At 43.7% G+C, this 21395-nt stretch overlaps 1 protein-coding gene across 4 annotated transcripts in view; it reads left to right on the top strand.

The window, feature by feature from the left end:
* The window catches only part of MARK1 (microtubule affinity regulating kinase 1), a 452814-nt gene that overhangs the window by 185417 nt on the left and 246002 nt on the right, over positions 1-21395 (top strand). For all 4 annotated transcript variants that reach the window (XM_086927926.1, XM_086927925.1, XM_086927927.1 and 1 more), the window contains exon 3: positions 11670-11723. In XM_086927926.1, the coding sequence (XP_086784052.1) occupies positions 11670-11723 (54 nt within the window). The remainder of the gene's footprint in view (positions 1-11669; positions 11724-21395) is intronic.

Consider the following 21395-nt stretch of genomic DNA (forward strand, 5'->3'; position numbering starts at 1 on the left):
TGCGACCCCCTTTGCATCGCTCCACGGCCCCCCTGGGGGTCGCACCCCACAGTTTGAATACCCCTGCTGTAGACGGAGGAGGCCCCAGTGGTAGTCGGCTGCATTGCCACGGAATGTTGTGCCGTTTGAGGTGCTGCATACCTAAGAGGGCTGACGACACAGCGAATACAAAACATGCGAGCTACAGTCGGTGCATAGAATAATCTGTTAGGTACCTGGGGAGAGCATTTGAGCACTGGAGCATCTCACACATGGAGCCTTCGCTACTGTTAACAGCTAATGCAGGCAGCAAGAAATTGGCCTGGGCTGGGAATATAAGGGTCTGGTGCTAGCCGCAAAGACTTCCTGGTGGAGTTGGGAAATGGGGGTCTCCAGCTGTTGACTGTGATTCCTCGTGAGAGACAGGGGGGACCCTACACCCTGTCTGTGTTGGTGCAGACTAGAGGTGCTGTCTAGAGGCCGGGCAGGAGTGGCATCTTCACAGCTGAGTCAGCTGAAGCTATTGCCGGGCTGGTACCAGAACAGTAATGGGCAGAACGGAGGGGAAGCAGGCCAAGCTGCCATTCAAACCTCACAAGCTGACCCTCACACAGCAAGGGGACACCGATCAGACCATGGCAGACCGCTACCCCAACACATCACAGACCCCAGAGGATGATATGAAATCCCTCCTGGCGACCATGAAGCAAAGTCTCACCTCAATCGAGTCCAAAATGGACTCAATGTGTAACCATATGGATGTCATTGCTCAAAAACTAGAGAAACATGATAGCTGTATTGAAGAAGCGGAGCATAGATTACCCAAATTAGAACATACCTCAGAGGGTAGGGAGGAGCAGCTAACTCAAATGAAGCGCCTATTAAAAGTCATAGCTGCAATAAATGAAGATTTAGTAGTACACTCCATGCGCAACAACATACGCATCTTAAGTGTGCCAGAACTTGAGAACACTGGTCAGATGGAGGACTATGTGGAGCTCATGCTGTAGTCTATCTTCAGAGCCTGTGTCTGCTCTATGCAATTGGTGGTTGAGAGAGCACACCACTCTTTGGGCCCCGACCTCCTCCCAGGCCCCTTAATCGCCAGGATCCTCAATTACCGTGACATGACTCTCAGCCTAGCCAGGGAAAAACGACAGCTGGCGTTTGAGAGGCAAACCATTGTGATATACCCCGACTTCACCATGGCAGCTCAAGAGGCTAAGAGGAAATTTGTACCTGTAAAAAAGAAACTGCAACAGGCACAGATTGACTGTGATGATGTACCCTGCACACCAGCTTGGAATGTTTTACAATTACTGACCTACCCATGTATGGGGATGTACCATTGTTGCTGGGAAATGTTGATATACCTCTTTTTGGGCCCATGGCAGGGTATCATAGAGTATTAGCAGTCCTTTTTATGACCTGGAACATCAAGGGGCAGGGTAACCCATGTACATGCAGGCAGGTTCTAGCCTATCTAGATAGGCACAATATTCCAATTGCTATGTTGCAGGAGACACATCTCAGTCTTGCAACAGCTCCTGCTTTTACTCTCGATGGGCGTAACATCTGTGCTTTACTTTTTTTAATTAAAAAACACACACCGAACATGGCAATGGGATCCCTCCAAGATACACAGGTCTGCTTCAGCCTTATGTGGGGCAAACTGGCTTCATATTTTGTCACCTTGGTGTGTTCTTATGGTCTCAATACGGATTACCCATATTTCTTCACCTCCATACGGGGGAAAGGGATGGACATTGTGTCTACGTATGTAAACTAGGGGGGGATTTCAACTCAGCCTGAGAACCCACACACAATAGGTCACATCCCCAGCCCCATCACTATACTAGCACCCATCGTCATGTGAAAAGCATTATTGCAGAGAACTACCTCTTAGATGCATGGAGACACTTAATCCAGTGCACGGGAAGGCACGCATTACTCAATGGTACACTCCATGTGGTCGAGAGTAGATTATTGGATTGTCGGATTGGTCCCATGGGTAAAGGTTGAGCATCTTGCACGTACATATTCGGATCACTCCCCAGTAGAGATGATCATAGCTCCTCCAACTGCATGCCCTACTCAGCTTGGCGGCTTACCCCGATGACACTGCTAGGTACTCCAGTCAGAGTGGATATAGGGTAGGAAATACGTGACTTCTTCCAACGCAATATAGGTTCAGTCCCTCAAATGACAACAGTATGGGAATCATTCAAAGTTACCATAAGGGTGATCTGCATCGCCAAGGGAAGTGGAGTGTTGCGGGCCCTACGCATGATGTTTCGTTGGCTGGATGAGATCTCTGGCGTCTTGAGCAGTAGCTTGTTGGCTCCCACACTGGGGATGTGTAGGTCAGTGTTAGGGACCAGATGTCCGAATATAAATACACCGGAGAACGGGAATGCCTGTTTCAAGGCAAATATTTTCGAGCCCACAGCTATGGTGAAGGGGAGAGGCCCAGGAAAGCGTGAGCTGACCAAATTCGCAAACCGGCTTCTAAAAGTATGTTCTAGAAATTCAAGAACCAAATGGCGTACTCCACAGAGACATACCCAATATACTTAAAATATTCAGAACATACTACTCCTCCCTCTACACCACAAGGAGGCAGCAACCGATTACACTGTCCCCATATTTAGAGGAAGTGGCCCTGGGCTGGTTATGGGCGGCGAAGAGACAGTTTCTCTCCGCAGAGATAGAAAAAAAATTGATTAGAGCAGCGGTGATACAGATGAAATCAGGGCAGCCACAGGGCCAGATGGCCTACCAGCTGAATTTTACAAAATATTTGTGGAATATCTGGCCCCTATACTCAAAATGGTGTGTGAGGAAACTAGGAATGCTGCAATTATCACCCCGATCATGTGGGAAGCAGTGATCAACTCTTTACTTAAGCCCGGAAAGCCAGCAGATAAATGTGAGTCATACAGACCGCTCTCCCTGATTAACTGTGATGTAAAAATTCTAGCCAAAGTGCTGTCTAATCGTTTGAGCCTTCTCATGACATTACCGGACCAGGCAGGATTTATACCTGGCCGTTCAACTTCACACAATCTCAGCACCTTTCTCTCTGTGCTTCAAGATATTGATCCTGGGGCAGCTGTGGTTGCAATCTTATTGGACACCTCTAAGGCGTTCGATTCGGTAGAATGGGAGTACTTCCTTGGGATACTGAAGCGAATGGGAATGCCACATGACTTCCTCTCATGGATAGAGTTGCTAGATCAGCGGCCGCAGGCAAGAGTTTTAAACTTCCTCTCATGGATAGAGCTGCTAGATCAGCGGCCGCAGGCAAGAGTTTTAAACTATGGTTCACGCTGGCCATTGAGCCAATGGTGGCTAAGTTATGACAACCTCCCTGCGAACACGCTCTTCGTTATCCTACTAGACATATATTAGTGTCCCTCTACGCTGATGATGTCACATTATATGTCCGAGGCCCACAAGTTAGCCATAACCGTGTATATCACGTGAGTTCATAACCTTCAGAGAGCTCTCAGGGATTAACATTATTTGGGAGAAATCCCAGATGTTCCCTGTCACTGCGGCGGTCCTCACCAATACTTTAGATTACCTTATAATGTGGTGCACCTCAGAAGTAAAGTACCTGGGGATAATGGTGAGGGGACAGAGCTAATGCGAATCAACTAAGGAAAGACTTTGGCGACCCTGGCAGACACGATCACTAGGTGGATTGCCATGCCCCTGTCCATGACGTGTAGGATATTCCTGATCAAAATGGTGATTTTACCTAAACTACTTTACCTGTTCATTAATTTGCCCTATAACCCCAGCCGAAAGTTTTTTAAAGCCTTAAAATCACAGATGATACGACTAGCTTAGGGAGGTAAGCAACCTAGGCTGAAATGGGAGATATTAACGCTGCTTTTTTCGCAGGGAGGCTTTGAAGTCCCCGATTTAGAATGATATTATTTAAGTGCACTGGCCCACTTTGTTGTGTTCTATTTCCAGCCTCCCCCTAATATGCCCCACCTTGCCGTTGAGCAGGGCTACCTGCATCCGATTCCATTGGCAGGGTTCATAGCCACTAAACCCCGGGAAAGAGAGGTTGATCCCACTACAGTAGCATGTACCACAGCAGCCTGGCGGCGACTTGCAAAGAGACTGGATATGCCAATGCTGTACTCACCTTTTCTACAGCTTCCCCACCACCTGGATCCCGTGGTGACCCAAGAGTCTGCTGCCGACAGTTGCTGCGAAAGGTTAATGTTAGGATATGGGGGGGGGGCCTCTAAGTCAATGGAATTTTTTGTTCACAGGAACAGTATTTTCGGGGAGTAGACCCAACACCTATGGATTTTTTCTGTATGTTAGGCTAAGGCTGAATATGAAAGCGGCCACACGTGCGTTTCCCCATGAACCACCCACACTATCTCCGTTCCACACTTTACTTCAATGCATCTCTCCTACACATGTAGTATCCCTCCAGAATCCCAATACACAGAACTCGCTTGACTGGAGCCCTATGGGTTTGCGCATACATTGGGATGGGGAACTAGATTTATCCTTGTCCGACAAGCAGTGGGAATGTTGCTGCCAACAAACTGGATGAATTTCTGCCAGCAGCCGGTTACGTATATGAGTTCCTCCACACACCAGTTAAGATGCATACATTTCAGTTACGGGAAAATGATTAATGTGATCGATGTGGCCGAGAGGGTGCAGATTTTCTACATTTAACTTGGCAATGTACCGCTATCAAACAATATTGTTCAGCAGGTGTTCGGAGCTCTGGAGCAGACAATGGGGTCTCCCCTACTGGCATCACCGATCATGGCGTTGCTGAGTTATACAGAGGAGATTACACTTGTCTACAGGAAATATTAGTGCCTGGGGCTGCTGTTAGCCAAGCGCAAAGTGGCCTGCAGAGGGGCAGGGGGCGGGCACCCAAATTTAAGGACTGGATACAGGATCTCATATTGTGGCAGGAACGGTCACTAATTAATGCAGAAATACTCCCACTAACCTCAAGGACGAAAGACATATGGGATCCCTTACGCATGTATCTGTTGGCTAATCTGATGCTACTGACGGGAACATGGGAACTGGGTAGAGAAATTTGAGAGATTGTTCACTACTTATGGATGAGTGCCTAGCCGAGGCTTGGTATGGGTACGCACCCCACAACTGAAAATTGGGAGTGGGCCCTATCATGGACGGGAGGTGAAGGACACCACCTTTGACGTGAACGTGGGATGGGAGGGGGCTATGATCAGGTTTTTACTTGGGCGGTTGACAGTCGTTTCCAAGCTGTCAATGATGTTTGCATTTATGTGTACCTTAATGCACGACTATTGAACAGCATGATGTACTGAAGATGTGTTCTTCTCTGTTGTTATATCTGTATTGTTGTTATATCTGCAGGTTGGATAAAAAAGATTTAAGGGAAACTGGGTACTGGGTAGAGAAATTTGAGAGATTGTTCACTACTTATGGATGAGTGCCTAGCCGAGGCTTGGTATGGGTACGCACCCCACAACTGAAAATTGGGAGTGGGCCCTATCATGGACGGGAGGTGAAGGACACCACCTTTGACGTGAACGTGGGATGGGAGGGGGCTATGATCAGGTTTTTACTTGGGCGGTTGACAGTCGTTTCCAAGCTGTCAATGATGTTTGCATTTATGTGTACCTTAATGCACGACTATTGAACAGCATGATGTACTGAAGATGTGTTCTTCTCTGTTGTTATATCTGTATTGTTGTTATATCTGCAGGTTGGATAAAAAAGATTTAAGGGAAAAAAAGAAACACTCCCCCCCCCCCCCCCCCCCCCCCCCCCAATAGGACGACTCCGCATTTATTGCTGCAGGATGTCTTTAGAGGATGTTAGAGCAAGGCACAGCCAGAAACACGCGGCACAGTCTCACCTAATTTCGGTCCCTGGCCTCATCTGCATTCACACTTTACTAATGCTTGTTCTTTACTGTCTTTATTCATTTGAGTTCTGGTGTTAGCCAGGACCTTTTTGATTTTACTAAACTTATATGTATAATACACTTATTGGAGCTTCCTGTCTGCTTTATCTCTAGTTCAGTTGTTGAGTCGTTCACATTTTTCTTTCACCTACTACACATCAAAGAGCATGGTACAGTGGTACATCCCACTTCAGCCATGGGCTGGCTTTACTGGAAGCGATAGCATTCTGCTCTTTCACAAAATAAAGTCCTTAAAGAAACTAGTTCCTTTTAGTGCCTGGCTCTACTATGGCAATGCGTGCTTTTGGAGACCAAAAATAATTTTGCTTGAAGCTAGTGTTTCTTTTCATATTGGTTTGGCTCCAGCAGCTCCCCCAATGCTTTTATGTCATCCTCTTGTGCTTCAGCTATACTTCCAGGTGCCAGTAATTGAAATCCAACAGTAGATTTTCATTATTTTGATGGGACGTACATTAAAACTAAAAAAAAACCTTTCTCAATACTTTTTAAATAGACCTGCATGCTAGGAAGCACCCATTCTATTTTATTAAATTATATGTAATGTTTTTTATCTATTAAAAGCTAGTGTTGTAAGCATATCTTCATCCGTCCTCTTTGTCCTTTCTTATTGTTTTTGGTATATGCTATTTATAAAAATAGACATTAAATCTTCATACCGAGGACAGACTTCTTGGCTTTGCCACTGTTTGTTGTTTTCATTTTTTTTTTTATCTGGTGCAGTGTGTTACGGTTTGCAATAAAGTTACAGAAGCGTAACACAAGCCTTCCTATCTTACAGTAGAATCAATTGCCCACCCGCACATTGAGTTCAGATTAGCAACACGACTCCTGAGCTCTAAGGTCTGAGGTTTAAATACTGAAATCTACCTCAATAATGTACAGATATTATTAGAGAGGCTATGAAACCTACAACAAGGACAAGCAGCATTAAAATTCATAATTTGGTCCATTAGGATCAAGGTTGCTCCATTACCAGAAGCTGCTAAAGATGTTTTTGCTTTTAATGGGAATAGAATTAGCATGTGCTCTCATTAGAGAACATTTTTCTTGTTTAGTCGCATACCGTCCAGACATCAATATTTAGAATCCTTGTCATCCTAGCGTTTCGTAGAAGTCTTAAAAACGGACATACTGCCAAACAGGAACCAAACTGAGACCTTTATATAGTCATTCGGTAATTATTGGTTGTGCCCTCCATTGCTTGCATAAACATGGTACTAACTTGGACTTTTCCTTTAGAGATTGACTTTCTGATGCTGTTGTGTCATTAAGTAGAGCAAGTGAGTAGTAGAACCTGCTAACGGAGGACTCTTTTTTTACAGGTACTTAATGATAGGCTTTTTCTGTAAACGTCCTCACCTTTTACCTGATTTGGATCTCCTTTTAACCCCTTCCATGCGGCCGCGATTCTGCGCCTGTGCGGCAGAATCGCGAGTGGGCCGGTTCATGACGGCCCCAGCCGTCATCAGCACACGAGCACCGTAGTGCATGACGGTTGGGGGCCGTCATCAGCATGGAAGGGGTTAATGTAATCTAGACTATTGCACTGCCAACGTTCATTTGAAAGCCAGGCCCCCTGTTACAAAATCGGATGCTACTCTCCTTTACAGAAGTATGGGTGCTCTGGCACACTGGTGCAAATGTCCCATTGGCAGAATACAATGCTTGGCTTCACCCAGCAGGCATAGCCGTATTTGCACGCAGCAGGGGCCGCTCACCACTGGTGCTGTATGCAACTTAATTTTGTAGTGCTTGCTAACAACAGCTGTTTTCTGGTCTCTTCCTGGGAGGTTTTGCTTGGGTTCATTACGTGGCTTCCCGGAGAGGACTCTTTCTTGTTGGGGGAGGGAGCCCCTCCGCCTCCAAACAGGGTAATTTCCACCCTACAGCTGAGAACCCAGGATAATCAATACATGCTTCTGCACCATGTGTGCACTGCAACCATGGCTGTCTACCTTTTGCATATTACACGGAGGGCATTGCCTTGTGCACAGTGTTGTAGGGTACTGCTTGACGCAATGCCCTTAGTATACAGAGATCAGACATAGCATTTTTTATTTTATTAGTGCTTTCTCCTCTAATTTCATTTACAAGGTTACAAATATTATCTGTATGTATGTATGTATGTATGTATAAACTATTTTGTAGCGCGCTCCGTTACTTGGGAGTATCCTGGCGCGAAGGGGAAAGGCGGGAAACAGAACCACAGAGAGAACAACTTATATTAAACTCTTGAATAGGTGTGTTTTTAGATTTTTCTTGAATAGCGCCACAGTTTGGGAGGAACGCAGATGAAGAGGTAGGGCATTCCAGGCCGTGGCCACAATCACAGAGATTGATTGGCCACCAAGTCTGGCACGTTTGAAACGGGGAAGGGACAGTTTCAGCAACGTGGATGATCTAAGAGAGCGTGCTGGAACATAACAAATAAATCGCTTTCTCAGATAGACGGGGCCTTGGTCGTGAATGGCTCTGAACGCCAGCACCAGAGATTTGAACAGGATGCGCTGCGCAACCGGGAGCCAATGAATGGAGCTCATCTCAGCACGTACGCTCTTCCATCTGGGGATGTTAAAAATCAGACGGACGGCCGCGTACTGGATGATTTGCAGGCGTTTCACCAGATAGGCCGGAATACCGCTGAACAAAGCATTCGCGTAGTCCAGCCTTGCCAGTATGAGAGCTCGGGCAACCGTCTCCTTAGCCTCTTTAGGGAGCAGAGGAAAAAATTTGCGGAGCATTTTCAGCGTGGCAAAGCAGATGCCTGTCAGCTTTTTTATATGCTCCTCAAATCTGAGATCCTCTGCAAACCAGATGCCCAGGTTTTTTGCCGGTCTTCCCATTTCTTTCGGGCTAGGAATGTTAGGGGGCCACCGTGTGTTCTTAAACAGGGGGGGTAAGGAACCATAAAAAAGCACCTCCGACTTGTCCTCATTGCACTTCAGCTGGGCCTGAGTTAGCCAGCGAAATACAGAGGACAGACACCGATGAACTACTGATGGATCCAAATTATCGTCTGGCCAGGTAAACAGCAGTTGGGTATCATCTGCATACCCTATTATCTTAGCCCCAAACTGTTCCGCTAGATAAACCAGGGGGGTGATGTAAACATTGAACAGTAAGGGACTGAGAGTGGAGCCCTGGGGGACCCCCGTGAGAAGTGGTTTAGGATCCGAGGCGTGGGGGGGCATCCAGACCTGCTGAGACCTGTCGGAAAGAAACGAAGACAACCAAGCCAGCACCACTCCCCCGATACCAATAGTAGACAGCCTAGCGAGAAGGAGTTCGTAGGGGACGGTATCGAACGCGGCAGAGAGGTCCAATAAAATTAGGACCGCTCTACCGCCTCCGTCCAAACAGTCCCGAATCGCCTCAGTCATCTCCACTAGCGCTGTCTCAGTGCTATAGGTAGCTCTAAAACCCGATTGGGCAGGATGGAGGGCATTGGAGGATTCAACAAAGTTCTCCAATTGTTGAAGGACCACCTTCTCACAAACTTTCGTAAGTGCTGGCAAAAGGGATATTGGACGATAATTTCCAGGAACCGTCGCATCCAATCCTGGTTTTTTCAAGAGCGGCAGAAGTTTGGCTTGTTTCCACCCTAGCGGCACCTTCCCTGAGGCCAAGGAGAGGTTCACTATCTGTGTGATCTCAGAACAAACCAGATCCGCCACCTCTGAAAGCACCCGAGCCGGGCACGGATCAGCGGGAGAACCCGATTTCAGAGATTGCAGGAGAGGCAAAATAGCACCCTCAGCAACTTGGCCGAAGTTCAGAAGCTGTTGTCCAGAACAGGGACATAGTGTAGGACACATGTCGGTCACTACGCAGTCAGCAGACATAGCCGCCATAAGGTCCTGCTGGATCCTCGCTATTTTACTAATAAAGAAGGTGGACAGATCCTCGCACCATTGCGCAGAGGACGGAAGAGCAACTGCGTCAGCCACAGGCGCAACAAAGCTCTTGACAATAGCGAAGATCTCTCTGCTATTGTTATCTGCTTTTGCAATACGCCCTGCGTAGTAGTTCCCTTTTGCTCCCTTGATGGCTGCATAGTAACTTTTTTGTGCTAGACGTAGAGCGGCTTTAGCCTCTGGGCTATAGCTGCACCTCCACGCACGTTCTAATTTTTTACAGCCAAGTTTCATCACCCTCAGTTCAGGAGAGAACCAGGGTTGGGAGGGAGAATGTCGTACCCTAGACACAGTTGTACGTTTGATGGAAGCAGAAGCCGCCTGCCGTACCCACTCATTAAACTCGCCGACAGCCTCTGTTGTGCTGGTTATTAGTATGTAGCTTTCAAAAACTAGAAAATGTTCATGTATTCACACTTTTTTAAAGTTCTCTATGGAACAAAAACATTACATAGAGCATCACATCTATCACAAGTGCTACTTTGGGATTCAACACACTTGAACTGGGGCAAAGCTGTGGTACAAAAACTCCAACTGAAAAGGCGGAGTGTGGCGGTGGCCTTCTGTTTTTCATGCAGACACTGTTAAAAAATATCATGGTTGGGATATCTCTCTCTAACTCCATCCCTACATTGTAATATCTGAGCCAGGGGTCCCATATTTTATGGAATTTCTTGGGGCATCCTCTAGCCTTGTATGTCGCCTTTTCAGCCTCCATGTAGAGGCCCATTCCCCTTTTCAATTTTTGGAAAGTGGGTGACTCGGGGACTTACCAGCTTTTAGCTACATCGCGCTTAGCTACCACAAGCCCAAGATTACTAAAGAGGAGATTTATTCTGGGCACATCTACATCTGTGGATATCCCAAGTAAAATTACTTTAGGATCAACAGGTAGGCTAAGGTCAAGGATATTGTTGAGTGCCTCACTCACCTTTAACCAGTACATGTTTTTCACATAACAGGTCCGTCACGTATGTAGGAATTGCCCATTCTCATTTCCACATCTTACACATGTAGGTGATTCCGCCTTACCGAATTTATGTTTAGGGGCCTGTTATAAACTTTATGGACGATCTTAAATTGGATTAAGCCTAGGCGAGATTTGATTGCCTCCTCAGGTGCATCAGTGCTGCCTCCAATCTGTGTTGTCTAGTTCTTCTACTTCACTCTCCCATTTTCTTGGGTGTCTGGGACATTGTTAATAATTGTCTCATATGTTAATAATGGTCTTATATGTTCATGAGACCGCTTTCTCATCTAGTTCTCCCTGGAGGAGTCGTCCCGCAAGGGGTGCATACTCTGGGAGTTCTTCTACTGCTATCTTCTCTGCCTGCCAGGCTTGTTGCACCTGTAAGTATCGAAAGGATTGGGTTTTATGCAGCTTATACTGTTGCTGTAGGGAGTTGAATGTAATCAGTGTACCCTTCTCTGTGAGGTCTCCTAGTTTAGAAATCCCAATCGTGTCCCACTAGCTAGCACCTGTACCTTTCCGAAATTCCTACAAGCAGGTCCCTACCCACAGGGGCATCTCTTGTGTCAGTCTTTTGTCCCATTTTGTCATCCTATTCACCCTTTTCACGATATTCACACTTTTCGCTCATAATAGGTGTGTATGGAAACCTTCGTAGGCTTGTCCTAAAAAGTCCACTATTTATTCAGAGTTCCTTTTACTACTAAATGGAAGCCACTATATACTGTTTTAAGTTCAGCTCCTTAGCTCATTAAAATAAAATAATGAGCAGATCTAGATTCAGTGAGTATGCTGTTATATTTGCAAACTAATGGCAAGCCTACTTTTGTTTTAGGTTGCAGTGAAAATAATCGACAAAACGCAGCTAAATCCAACCAGTCTACAAAAGGTAAGACTTGATTCCCAGACTTAAATGTGAATGTGATAGACTTCGATGTCTATTTAATTTGTTGCCATTTTCTTAACGTGACATTGGTTGGTGCCACATAGAATTACAGGCATTGTTTATTTGTACAATACTAAATTAAATGAATGATAATTCTTAGATTGTGCACTATTACGAATGCATGTGTAATAATGCTTATTTTATGGTGCAAACAGACTAAAGTCTTTGTCATGTGCAGATAAACTGTTTCTAAACTGTAAATGTTTTGGGACTTCAGATCCAATAATGTATCTTACTAGGTGGACAGCTTGACACTTTTTCGTAAAAGAGTTTTATAGCTACATTTTCTTTAGTCTGGATATATCCCAAACGCTTCCCCAGCGATCACCTCCTGTGATCTGTGTGCTCGTCTGTTTCAGGAACACTACCCTATATACAGCAAGTCATGGCCATGCCTCCAAATGTTAGGTGCCAGCAGCCCTTCCTTCATACCATGCAAACTGGAGACAGTGATCTCCTGGAAAGGCTCCCTAAACCATATCCAGCTCCAATAAAGGATGCCCTCTCTCTGATGCTGAGCTGTTGAGATCTGGGAAAACTGCACTGTATTATATTACGCAAGAAGCTTCTCTTACTGTTGATGTCTGCTGTTTATTCATTAAAACCGGTGGACTGTTTCAGCCTCAATTCTAAAAAAAAAAAAATTACATTTGTCACTAGGACTTGCAGAAAACCTCCACTTATCCCTCAAATCCCCACACTCAAGAAAATTAAACTGTTGAAGCAAGATTTTGCCTGTTTTTCCAATAGAACTCCTTTGAACCATTTTATTTCATTCCCTGAATCTTTTCCCTCCCATATGGCCTTATCTAATTCCAACCTTCCGAACAACTCCTGTCGACATGGACCTCTTCCTTGGAGATTACGGTTACTAATCCGACTAGCTGATTGCTCACTATCATTTGATGTGGTTCTGTTATGTATTCATTCATGTCTCTTTTCACTTCGCTATGTGGTGTTCTGCAGTTCCTTAAGCCAGGTTGTGGCTTTATAAATGTGTTACCACAGCACATGCATTGGAGAAAGTGTTTATTCCACCCAGCTCACCTGCGTCTGCCCTTCTCTCACTTGTTAATTTGAGCTCATCAGTACCTATGTTAACTCCACGATGGCTGGACTATTGTCGTGCTCTACTACGGCTTTCAAGTCTACACCTCTTGGCTCATAGTTACTCGATCTCTTCTTGATGACCTCAAATGCCTTTTTAATGCCCCTCCTGTCTACTTCTCAGCCACTCCCAACCTTAACAACCAGAGGAGCTCCCAAGGACTCCTGACTTGCTCCATTGTTTTCTGTCTACTCACTGCACCGGCTTACTCCGTGACCACCCACCCGGAACCTAAAGATCTTAACTGTATCCTCTCATTAAGGTTTGTTCATTATACCCCTGCCACCGGTTAGCATCAGACCACTCACTCTGGCAAGAATAAATGCACCTCTTCTACTCCATCAACCCCAACTCTTCTCTCCTGACATAATTACAGACCTAACCCACCTCATGGCTCCATTCAAAAGACCCTTAAGCATTTCTGTTGAATTAGTTGCTAGCATAATATCTACAGTTCTTCAAATTTTTTAATTTCAGTGCCCTTGGAGGAGATTTTGTTTCTGTGCAGTATATTTATTTAAATGAATCAATTATGTTCTGCTTCTGTCCATCAGACTGTCACCAGCTTCCATACACCACCAGTTCAATTCCTTAATCCTATTAAACAATCTAGCCTGAAAGACAATAACCTTGTTCCAGTTTTACAGGCACAATAGATGTGTTGCCTTCCTCTTCAGACGTTATTTACCTCAACCATGATTCTTCACCTTTTCAGCTTTGCAAACCACATCCTTTCTTCCTACGTTATTCCCCACCTCTCTAAATGGCCCTACTCCGCTGCCAAACCATGCTATGCTTCACAATCCTATTCAGTTTACATTGGTTAAACCTTATTGCACATAACCGTCATCTGAGCCACCAAGGACATGCTCCCTGGCACCTCTCCTTAAACAGCTGATCCGTTTGCACCATTAACTACTGCTGATTCTCTTCTCACTATCTTCTCCCAAATGCTTCTTTAGTTGGTCTTCACCATCCTACAGCACCAAACATTTAGCTCTGCCAAGAAGATGCTGCATGTCCCAGCTAAGCCATATTTCTACCATTTACATCATCCTTGGTATATGTGCTGCATTAGACACAGCTGACCACAACACCATAGCAGCCACATGTCCAAGTTGGGAAGACCCTAGGCTTTAAATCTATCGAGCCAACTAGCCCTTCAATCTCAACTCTTTTGTGACAGAGCTTTCATCCTTCAGCATTTCGGCATCCTCCCATCTTTCTTACAGATATCATATCATTGTGTTTCTTCTCTATTCATCTTTCAGTGATTAGAGACATTTTCTTCATTGTTTCCCATAAGCACACTGTTCCAGGAGTTCCTTACCAAGAGTGATCCTTAATGGTTGGTTCTAATCAGCCTCCAAGACTAAAGTAATTTTAACCCATGCCCATGTTTCAGTCCCCATCATGACTTACGTCTCTATTCCACTGACACCAGGCAATGTATTTCCTCCACCTGCAATAACCTGGGTGTTCACGTCAACAGTCATCTGCTTCTGACCACCTTTTTAGCATGTCTAAATCCCCCCGCCCCCACCTGTAACAACCTCCTTGCATGTACACTGTCAGTCGGCAACTTCACTGTCTGTTTACACCTCCTTGCCACCCTCAAACGCTTCTTTGTGTTTTCCAGAGTCCGCTCATTTTCTCGCAACTGGAATTCCCTCCAATGAGACCTCTTAACATTCACCAGTGAATAAGGCTGGGTGTCAAGAGTGTGTCTATTGTCTGTGTAGAAATTGCTCCCTGCTATAGCTCTTGATCGAAATCTAGTTCCTTGTTTGGTTCTGTGTGGCCCATCTCTTTTCCTGCTCTGGCTTTTAAGAGATGGCCTCAATTTATAATAAAAATAATATTGGTAATCATTTCCAGTACTCACAGTAGTTGCTCTGTTTGACCACTGATTGTTGTGAAATTTTGTTCTCTCAGTGCGAGGTGTAATGTGGTTGTTTCCATTTCTAACCTCTGTGGCCAAAGAAGCCTTTGCTTCACCTGCCTCCACTACTAAGGTCTAAGCTGCTTTAAGAATGCCACTCTGGTTGGCCTTGATTAAGTTGGAAACCGAAGAACTGCCAGGAGATAATAATCTGTAAAAAAGTTTCTGTTGTGTTGCTTAGTGTTTGTTACTCAGTTTTGGAATGCAACCAGATTGTTTTTCTTGAGTCTTAGATTGTGAGAGACTTCAGGATTATGCGGTCAACAGTTGGTTTCGAAGACCTTTCCTGTGAAGGCTCTGTGGTATCCTCACTATAATTTGGTGGCGAGGATGGGATCCATACAGGACCATCTCCATGTGAGCTCATATGCGCACACTACTGTCAAGTTGCATAGCACTTTAATTCATTCAGCTATTCATTTCTGGGCAGCTACATATATCACTATAAGATTAAGACCGCAACAGTCACTTGTTTTGTTATTTGTCTTAGAACTTAGCAAAAATGTTTGTGTCACATACCTTTTCATCAACACCTCCACAAGCATTGTTACCAGTACCGGTTGAACTTATTTCGAAGTGGCAGGAGTGGAGAGAAAATTTTTCTGATTACATTTCAATGCTTGAAGATGAAAACCATGAAGAATTTACACCTGTAAGAAATTCTTCTATGAACTCCAGGGCCTGAAGATTTATGCACATACAATAAAATGAAAAGAATAGATCTGTGGAAGTCGAATAATCCATTGCATATAAAAATTCACTTGATCTGTCTATGTGTGGCCATAGACAAATATATGTTTTTTTTTTTTAAAACAAGCTGGCAATGAAGCTGTGGAAGATTGTGTGTGGCTTCTCAGGAAACTTGCTATTTCTTGCAGATTTGGCAGCCTGCATGATGCATTCATAAGAGGCCAAATTGCTATGCATTCCAATAGTAGTCTGATTCAAGAAAGTTTATTCCTTTCTAAAAGATGTTGTGGTATTTGTCAAGAAAGTGGAACTGTCTAATAGATGTGCCCAAACAGCTATGAGTAATGGTAGAAACAAGCAACTGGTGTCTTATGTTTCTTACAAAAAATATCCGTTTTTATTCTGGAAGAAGGATGAGAAATTTACCAATAGTGATATTAAAACTTAGGTTAAAGACAAAGGGAAAATGTTGAAAACTATTTCCAGTGGTCAGGAGTGTTACAGATGCAGTAGCGAGGACCACTAAGCACATGACAATTGTTGTCCGAAAAAGTGTTTTAACCCCTTCGAGGCTGATGACGAGCTGGGCTCGTCATGGTGTAGCCTCCTCAAACACTGATGACGAGCCCAGCTCGTCATGAACAATGGGTTTTTTAAAAAGTCAGCATTCTAGAAGAATCAGAGCAGCGCGCATGTGGTTAATGTGGCATCATAGGCCATTATGCTAAAGTATGCAGGTAATAACTTAATGAATTCACCCAAGATTAGATATGTATTAAAAATTCTGTGTATTATTCTTCCAATTGTGAGAGTGGTAATGCTAACAATTGTGTATTAGGCATCGAGTCAAATATTTAGATGTAAGCCCTCATTTAAGAAGCAAAGCTGTAAACGAATTAAACCTCCGAGGTGTCATCCTTAGCATAGTTGCAAACTCAGGATTACCAGGTACTATTGTCATCAACAGGGTTGGAAAACAAGTTAAAATGACGTTAGGTAATAACTTACTTCCTCCTGATAGTCACCCTGAATGTTTTACTGGAAAGCATATTCCTATGATTGTATTTAGGCCTCTGACATTTGAGTTAAAAAGTAGACAAACCTTAGGAAAATTGAATGCGTCTGAAAAAGGACCAGTGGTTTTGGAGTGGGTGGCTCAAAGAGCTTTAAGGATAACATTAGACCCAAATAGCCATGATTACGTTTTAATTATATCTCAAGAATGTCTATTTATCAACAATTTAAAAGCTGAATTTCCCAACCTGTTTTCTGGTACTGTGGAGGAGCTCAAATGATTTTTGCTTGGATTTATCCTTAAATAGAACACAGTACCTGTTTCACGTAAAGTCGGGGACATTCCCTTAAAGATAAAGAAAGAAGTTGAGATTTGATTGAATAAACTGGAAGAAGCTGGGATAATTGAAACAGTGGAAGCTGCTGAGTGTATGTTGCCTTTGGTCGTAGCTAGACGCTCAAATGGTAAAGTCAGATTATGGATTAATCATTGCAACTTGAATAATAACATCTTGATTGCTAAATGAGCTTTACTGAAAATAAGCCAATTGCTGGCCATGACCAAAGGTCTTAAGAGATTTATCACCTTAGCTTCAACTAGCAAAATTTGACTGCCTTTAGCTCACCATTTATGTGCTACAAATTACGTTGCTTGCTGTTTGGTTTAGCTCCGCTGTGGGTGTTTTCTAAAAGTTAATATACAAAATCTTCATGGTGTGGATAGCATTGTCTTCTACCAAGATGACATTCTAGCCATCGGAAAGAATAGATTTGAGCATGGTATGAATGTTTTGAACGTTTTAGAAGAAAGAAGATTGATGACGGAATTTGCGAAGTGTAAATTTGCTGTTCAGGGACACATTTGGGATATTTGGTCTCTGATAAAGGAATTTTGCCTTAACCAGAATTAGCGGAAGCCATTTTGAATGTCCCTTCACCTTCAAGTATGGATGAAGTCAGGTCATTCCTAAGACTGGCAGCATTTTACCCAAAGTTTGTGAAAAAGTTTTCCGGTGACAAATGACAGTTGTTAAAAAAATAAAATTAAAAGCATTTTTTTGTTGTGGAACCTAAAGTTTTTAGAAGGCTTTCATACTATTAATAGCTAAATTTGCAGAGCCATACCCATAAGCAGTTTTGATCCTTCTAATAAGACCATAATAACCTCTGATGCCATACATTTCTTAACTTGATGAGAAGTGAAAAGATTTTTTGGTTGCGTTTGTGCAATATGTACTACACAACCAAAAGAGTGTTATTTCGTTATTGAGAAGGAAATGCTGCCTTGTCAATGGTGTGGAATTTAATAAAATATCTACTTGTCCATGGGGCAGGTTGCTTCATAATTTTACTTGTCATGTAACAAAATCTACTTGTCCCTTTGGTGCGACATAGTGCGGTGACAAATTATGGCAGCAATCTCATTATATAAGAGCTCTGATATAGTCTCTATGATTATGCCAGGGCTCATACCATAGTTGTGTTTTAATACTTGCAATCCCCTTATGTTGCCACGTTTCCGCAGATCTACATACTGGGGCAAAAGGTAGTGGTAAGCTATAGTTCAAGGTTAGAATGCCCCTTTGCCTCAGTGCAAACCTAATAACCTGCATGTTTTAAGGGTTTTCAACAACTATTCTCTCATCTTTTTCCATACTGAGAAATGTTGGAAATTTACTCCTGACAATGGCAGATGTAAACCTTCTTCCAGAATTGGGTGAAAAAGTAGTTAGAGGGAAAGTGAACTTGCAAACACTCAGATTTTCGCCTAAGCAAATCTACACATGCATATTTACTCATGCTAAAATGCAGTTCACAAATATTTTCCAGGAGTACTATTTCTTGTACTACTTCTGTAAATTCTTGGGAATTCACGAAAGCCGTATAGCTGCACTTAATGCAAGGACATATACCATTGGTTCACTTTTGAGAATTTCTTTAATATTTGGGCCCCCAATTTGGTCTGGCATTGACCAGGACCTTTTGTGTTTAGGAAAATTCTGTCTCTCTCCCTGTATCGTCTGGCTTCACTATGAGTGACTGCATTCTGCTCTTTCACAAGGAGCATATTGGTACACAAAATAGTTTTGCTCAGTGCCAGTAAGTACTGTGGCAGTGTGTGCTTTTTGAGACCAAAAACTGTTTCTGCTTTTGCCAAAAGTTGCTATAATGGTGAGGGGCCCGCAGCTCCCACACCAATAAGGATTTACAAAAACCATGCCAAAACATGTCACACATTGACAAAACTAAAAATCTGACCACCAATTTCAGACCTACTGGCTTGGCCAATGCTTGTTCATTTTGGTTTCCCATAACCTTATTGAAACTGGTTGCAATGATTTTCCATTATGAATATTTTTGGGAAATAATAGCATGTATAAACACATGCTACTAAATGATGCTGCAAAAAAATGGTACCTGACATTTTACAGTAGTTTAGCTAAATGTTTTTTTCCTGCTTTAACTTACATGAACATTTTATTTTGAAAGCAAAGAATCATAAATCTTGTTTTAAAGCTTCTGCAAATATTTGCATCAAACCAGAGGGTATTCTGGGAGCATTATACATCGCCTCATAGTGCTAAACTTTGAAAACTTGTGTACACACTTTTATACTGGAACCACTGTCAGTAGTGCTGTCAGAGTTTACAACATTTACTTAAGTGCTCACCCTAATAATAAAGGCTTTCAATTCAAGAACCATAAACACACATTTGAACAGCATTAACATATGGACAAAAATATTACCTTAACTGCAGACAGTGCCCTTCCCTGAATTACCACCTGGCAGTCAAAGGTTTTGTGCTGCAGGGGGTTGGGCCTAATTCCCCCAAGGACAAAATACACATGAAAACTTGTTACCCTTGACCCCAAACAATATGTCCTGGGCGTCGGGCTATAGGAATTCCATATCCTTACTTGTGTATGGCATAGGCAATTTCTGAGAATGGGTGTGGGTTGCTGAGTTTGTGTTAAGAACTGTTCACAAACTATAAACAAGAATTCTCACCACCACGGGGATTTTAATAGCTACTCCACGAGTTGCAAGGATGTATTTTTTCATCTTTTGGATTATGCCTGTGTGGTGCTGTATTTACCTGGTGTTAAGAACAGTGTTGCAGATTTCTTGAGCAGAGCACCTTCACCGTTGAAAAGAGTATCCCGTGAATGAATGGAGTGAATTTTGTGTTGCCAACATAGTTCCTGACACCAACGCGATTACAATGGATGAGTTGAAAGCTGCATATGAGAAGGACTACAACTGGGTGGGGTTAAGTTGCCCGGATGGGGAGGAAAGAATTGTTGAAGCGAGAGTGCTTGAAAGTTTTGGGAGATGAGAAACAAATGTTTGGTAGACAATGTTGGGTTCATGTTAGGAGGTACAGAATTATTCCTCCAGCATCATTGAGATATACATTCTTAAAACCAGTCATTAAGCACAATTGGTAATAGTGAAAAACTTTTTTTAGGTCTCGGCCTGATCCAGCGCATGCGCTGATCTCGGCCGAGACATTTAGTAGGCTGCTTGGGAAAGTGCTACTTTCCCGGCGACCAGCTTACCATCGCGCGCACAACCACGCGCGCAACGTGCACAGCACCTTTTTCGTCGTGCGTGCGCACAACTCGCGTTTTTTTTTCTTTTTGGCGCGACCAATGCTTGTTTGGATTTCTGTTCTCAGTAGAGCAGCTGCCGCTGAAATGTGTCGCTTGCTGGTTGGAAATGGTTACACTTTCATTTGCAAACTCTGCCTTGTTTTATGACTTGTGCCCTGCAAGCATCCATCTGCAAAACACCATGCCTCGTTAATGTGCTGTGAGTTACCCCTTCACTGGGACCGAACCCGTTGATTTGGGGAGGGGGGAGAGGCATGATTCGGTTATGAGCATTCGTTGCATTCACTATGGGCTCCTTTGTAACCCTGTCTGTTTTCTCTTTCCATGCCGACACAAATTTTAACATGGACGCTCCGACTTCTGGAACACAATGACACAGGCAGTTGCTGCCCTACCAATGCTGGTACAAGTTGGTTTAGTGGCTGTTAACCCGGAGAACCAGTGTGACAGAGTTCTAATCCAGTTTGCCCTGCGCACTGTGTGATCCTGTGCACAACGCTATCCTGAGTACATACCATAGGCGAATCCTGGTATTTCTACCCTCCTATTTATAAGGAGAAACTTGCTTATACTAGTTGCAAAATCTTCCTGTGGTGTAAAACTCGCGTTTAAAAAAAAAAAAAAAAAATTGGTGCGCCAATGCTTGTTTGGATTTCTGTTCTCAGTAGAGCAGCTGTCGCTGAAATGTGGCGCTTTCTAGTTGGAAATGGTTACACCTTCATTTGCAAAATCTTCCTGTGGTGCGAAAAACAACTGTTCAAAATATTGTTTTGCAATTTGTTCATAATCAGTGACTCCAGCAGTGGCTGAAGGCTTGGGGGAGGGAGATAGTGATGAGACACACCCTAACCACAGAGACTTTCCCACTGTGGAAAGAGATCTATTGCGGACCCTGCTTTGAGGGGCAGAAAACCCTAGCCAGGGGGAGGTGCTGTTGTGTAAAATATTTTATTTCAAAAGCACAGCCTGAGGCACGTGGAGATTTCTTAGGTGCATCTTGTGAGAGGAAAGGGAAGGGAAGCGAGGACCCCAGACAACATTGGATGTTGACTCTGCCGCAGTTATGTCCACACAGTTGTGAACAGGTGCAACCCCTGGCCCGTCAGTCAGCTAATAAGCAGCCTCACCAAAAGAACGAATTTTTAAGTGGCCTTTGCTGAGGTAACAGTATGAATTTATCATGCACCAGATTTGTGCCAGTGTCACTTAATATAAAAGCTGTTATTTAAAGCAATGCTGCTGTTGG

This window comes from Lissotriton vulgaris, chromosome 6 (assembly GCF_964263255.1).
Source record: "Lissotriton vulgaris chromosome 6, aLisVul1.2, whole genome shotgun sequence".
Classification (NCBI taxonomy): domain Eukaryota; kingdom Metazoa; phylum Chordata; class Amphibia; order Caudata; family Salamandridae; genus Lissotriton; species Lissotriton vulgaris.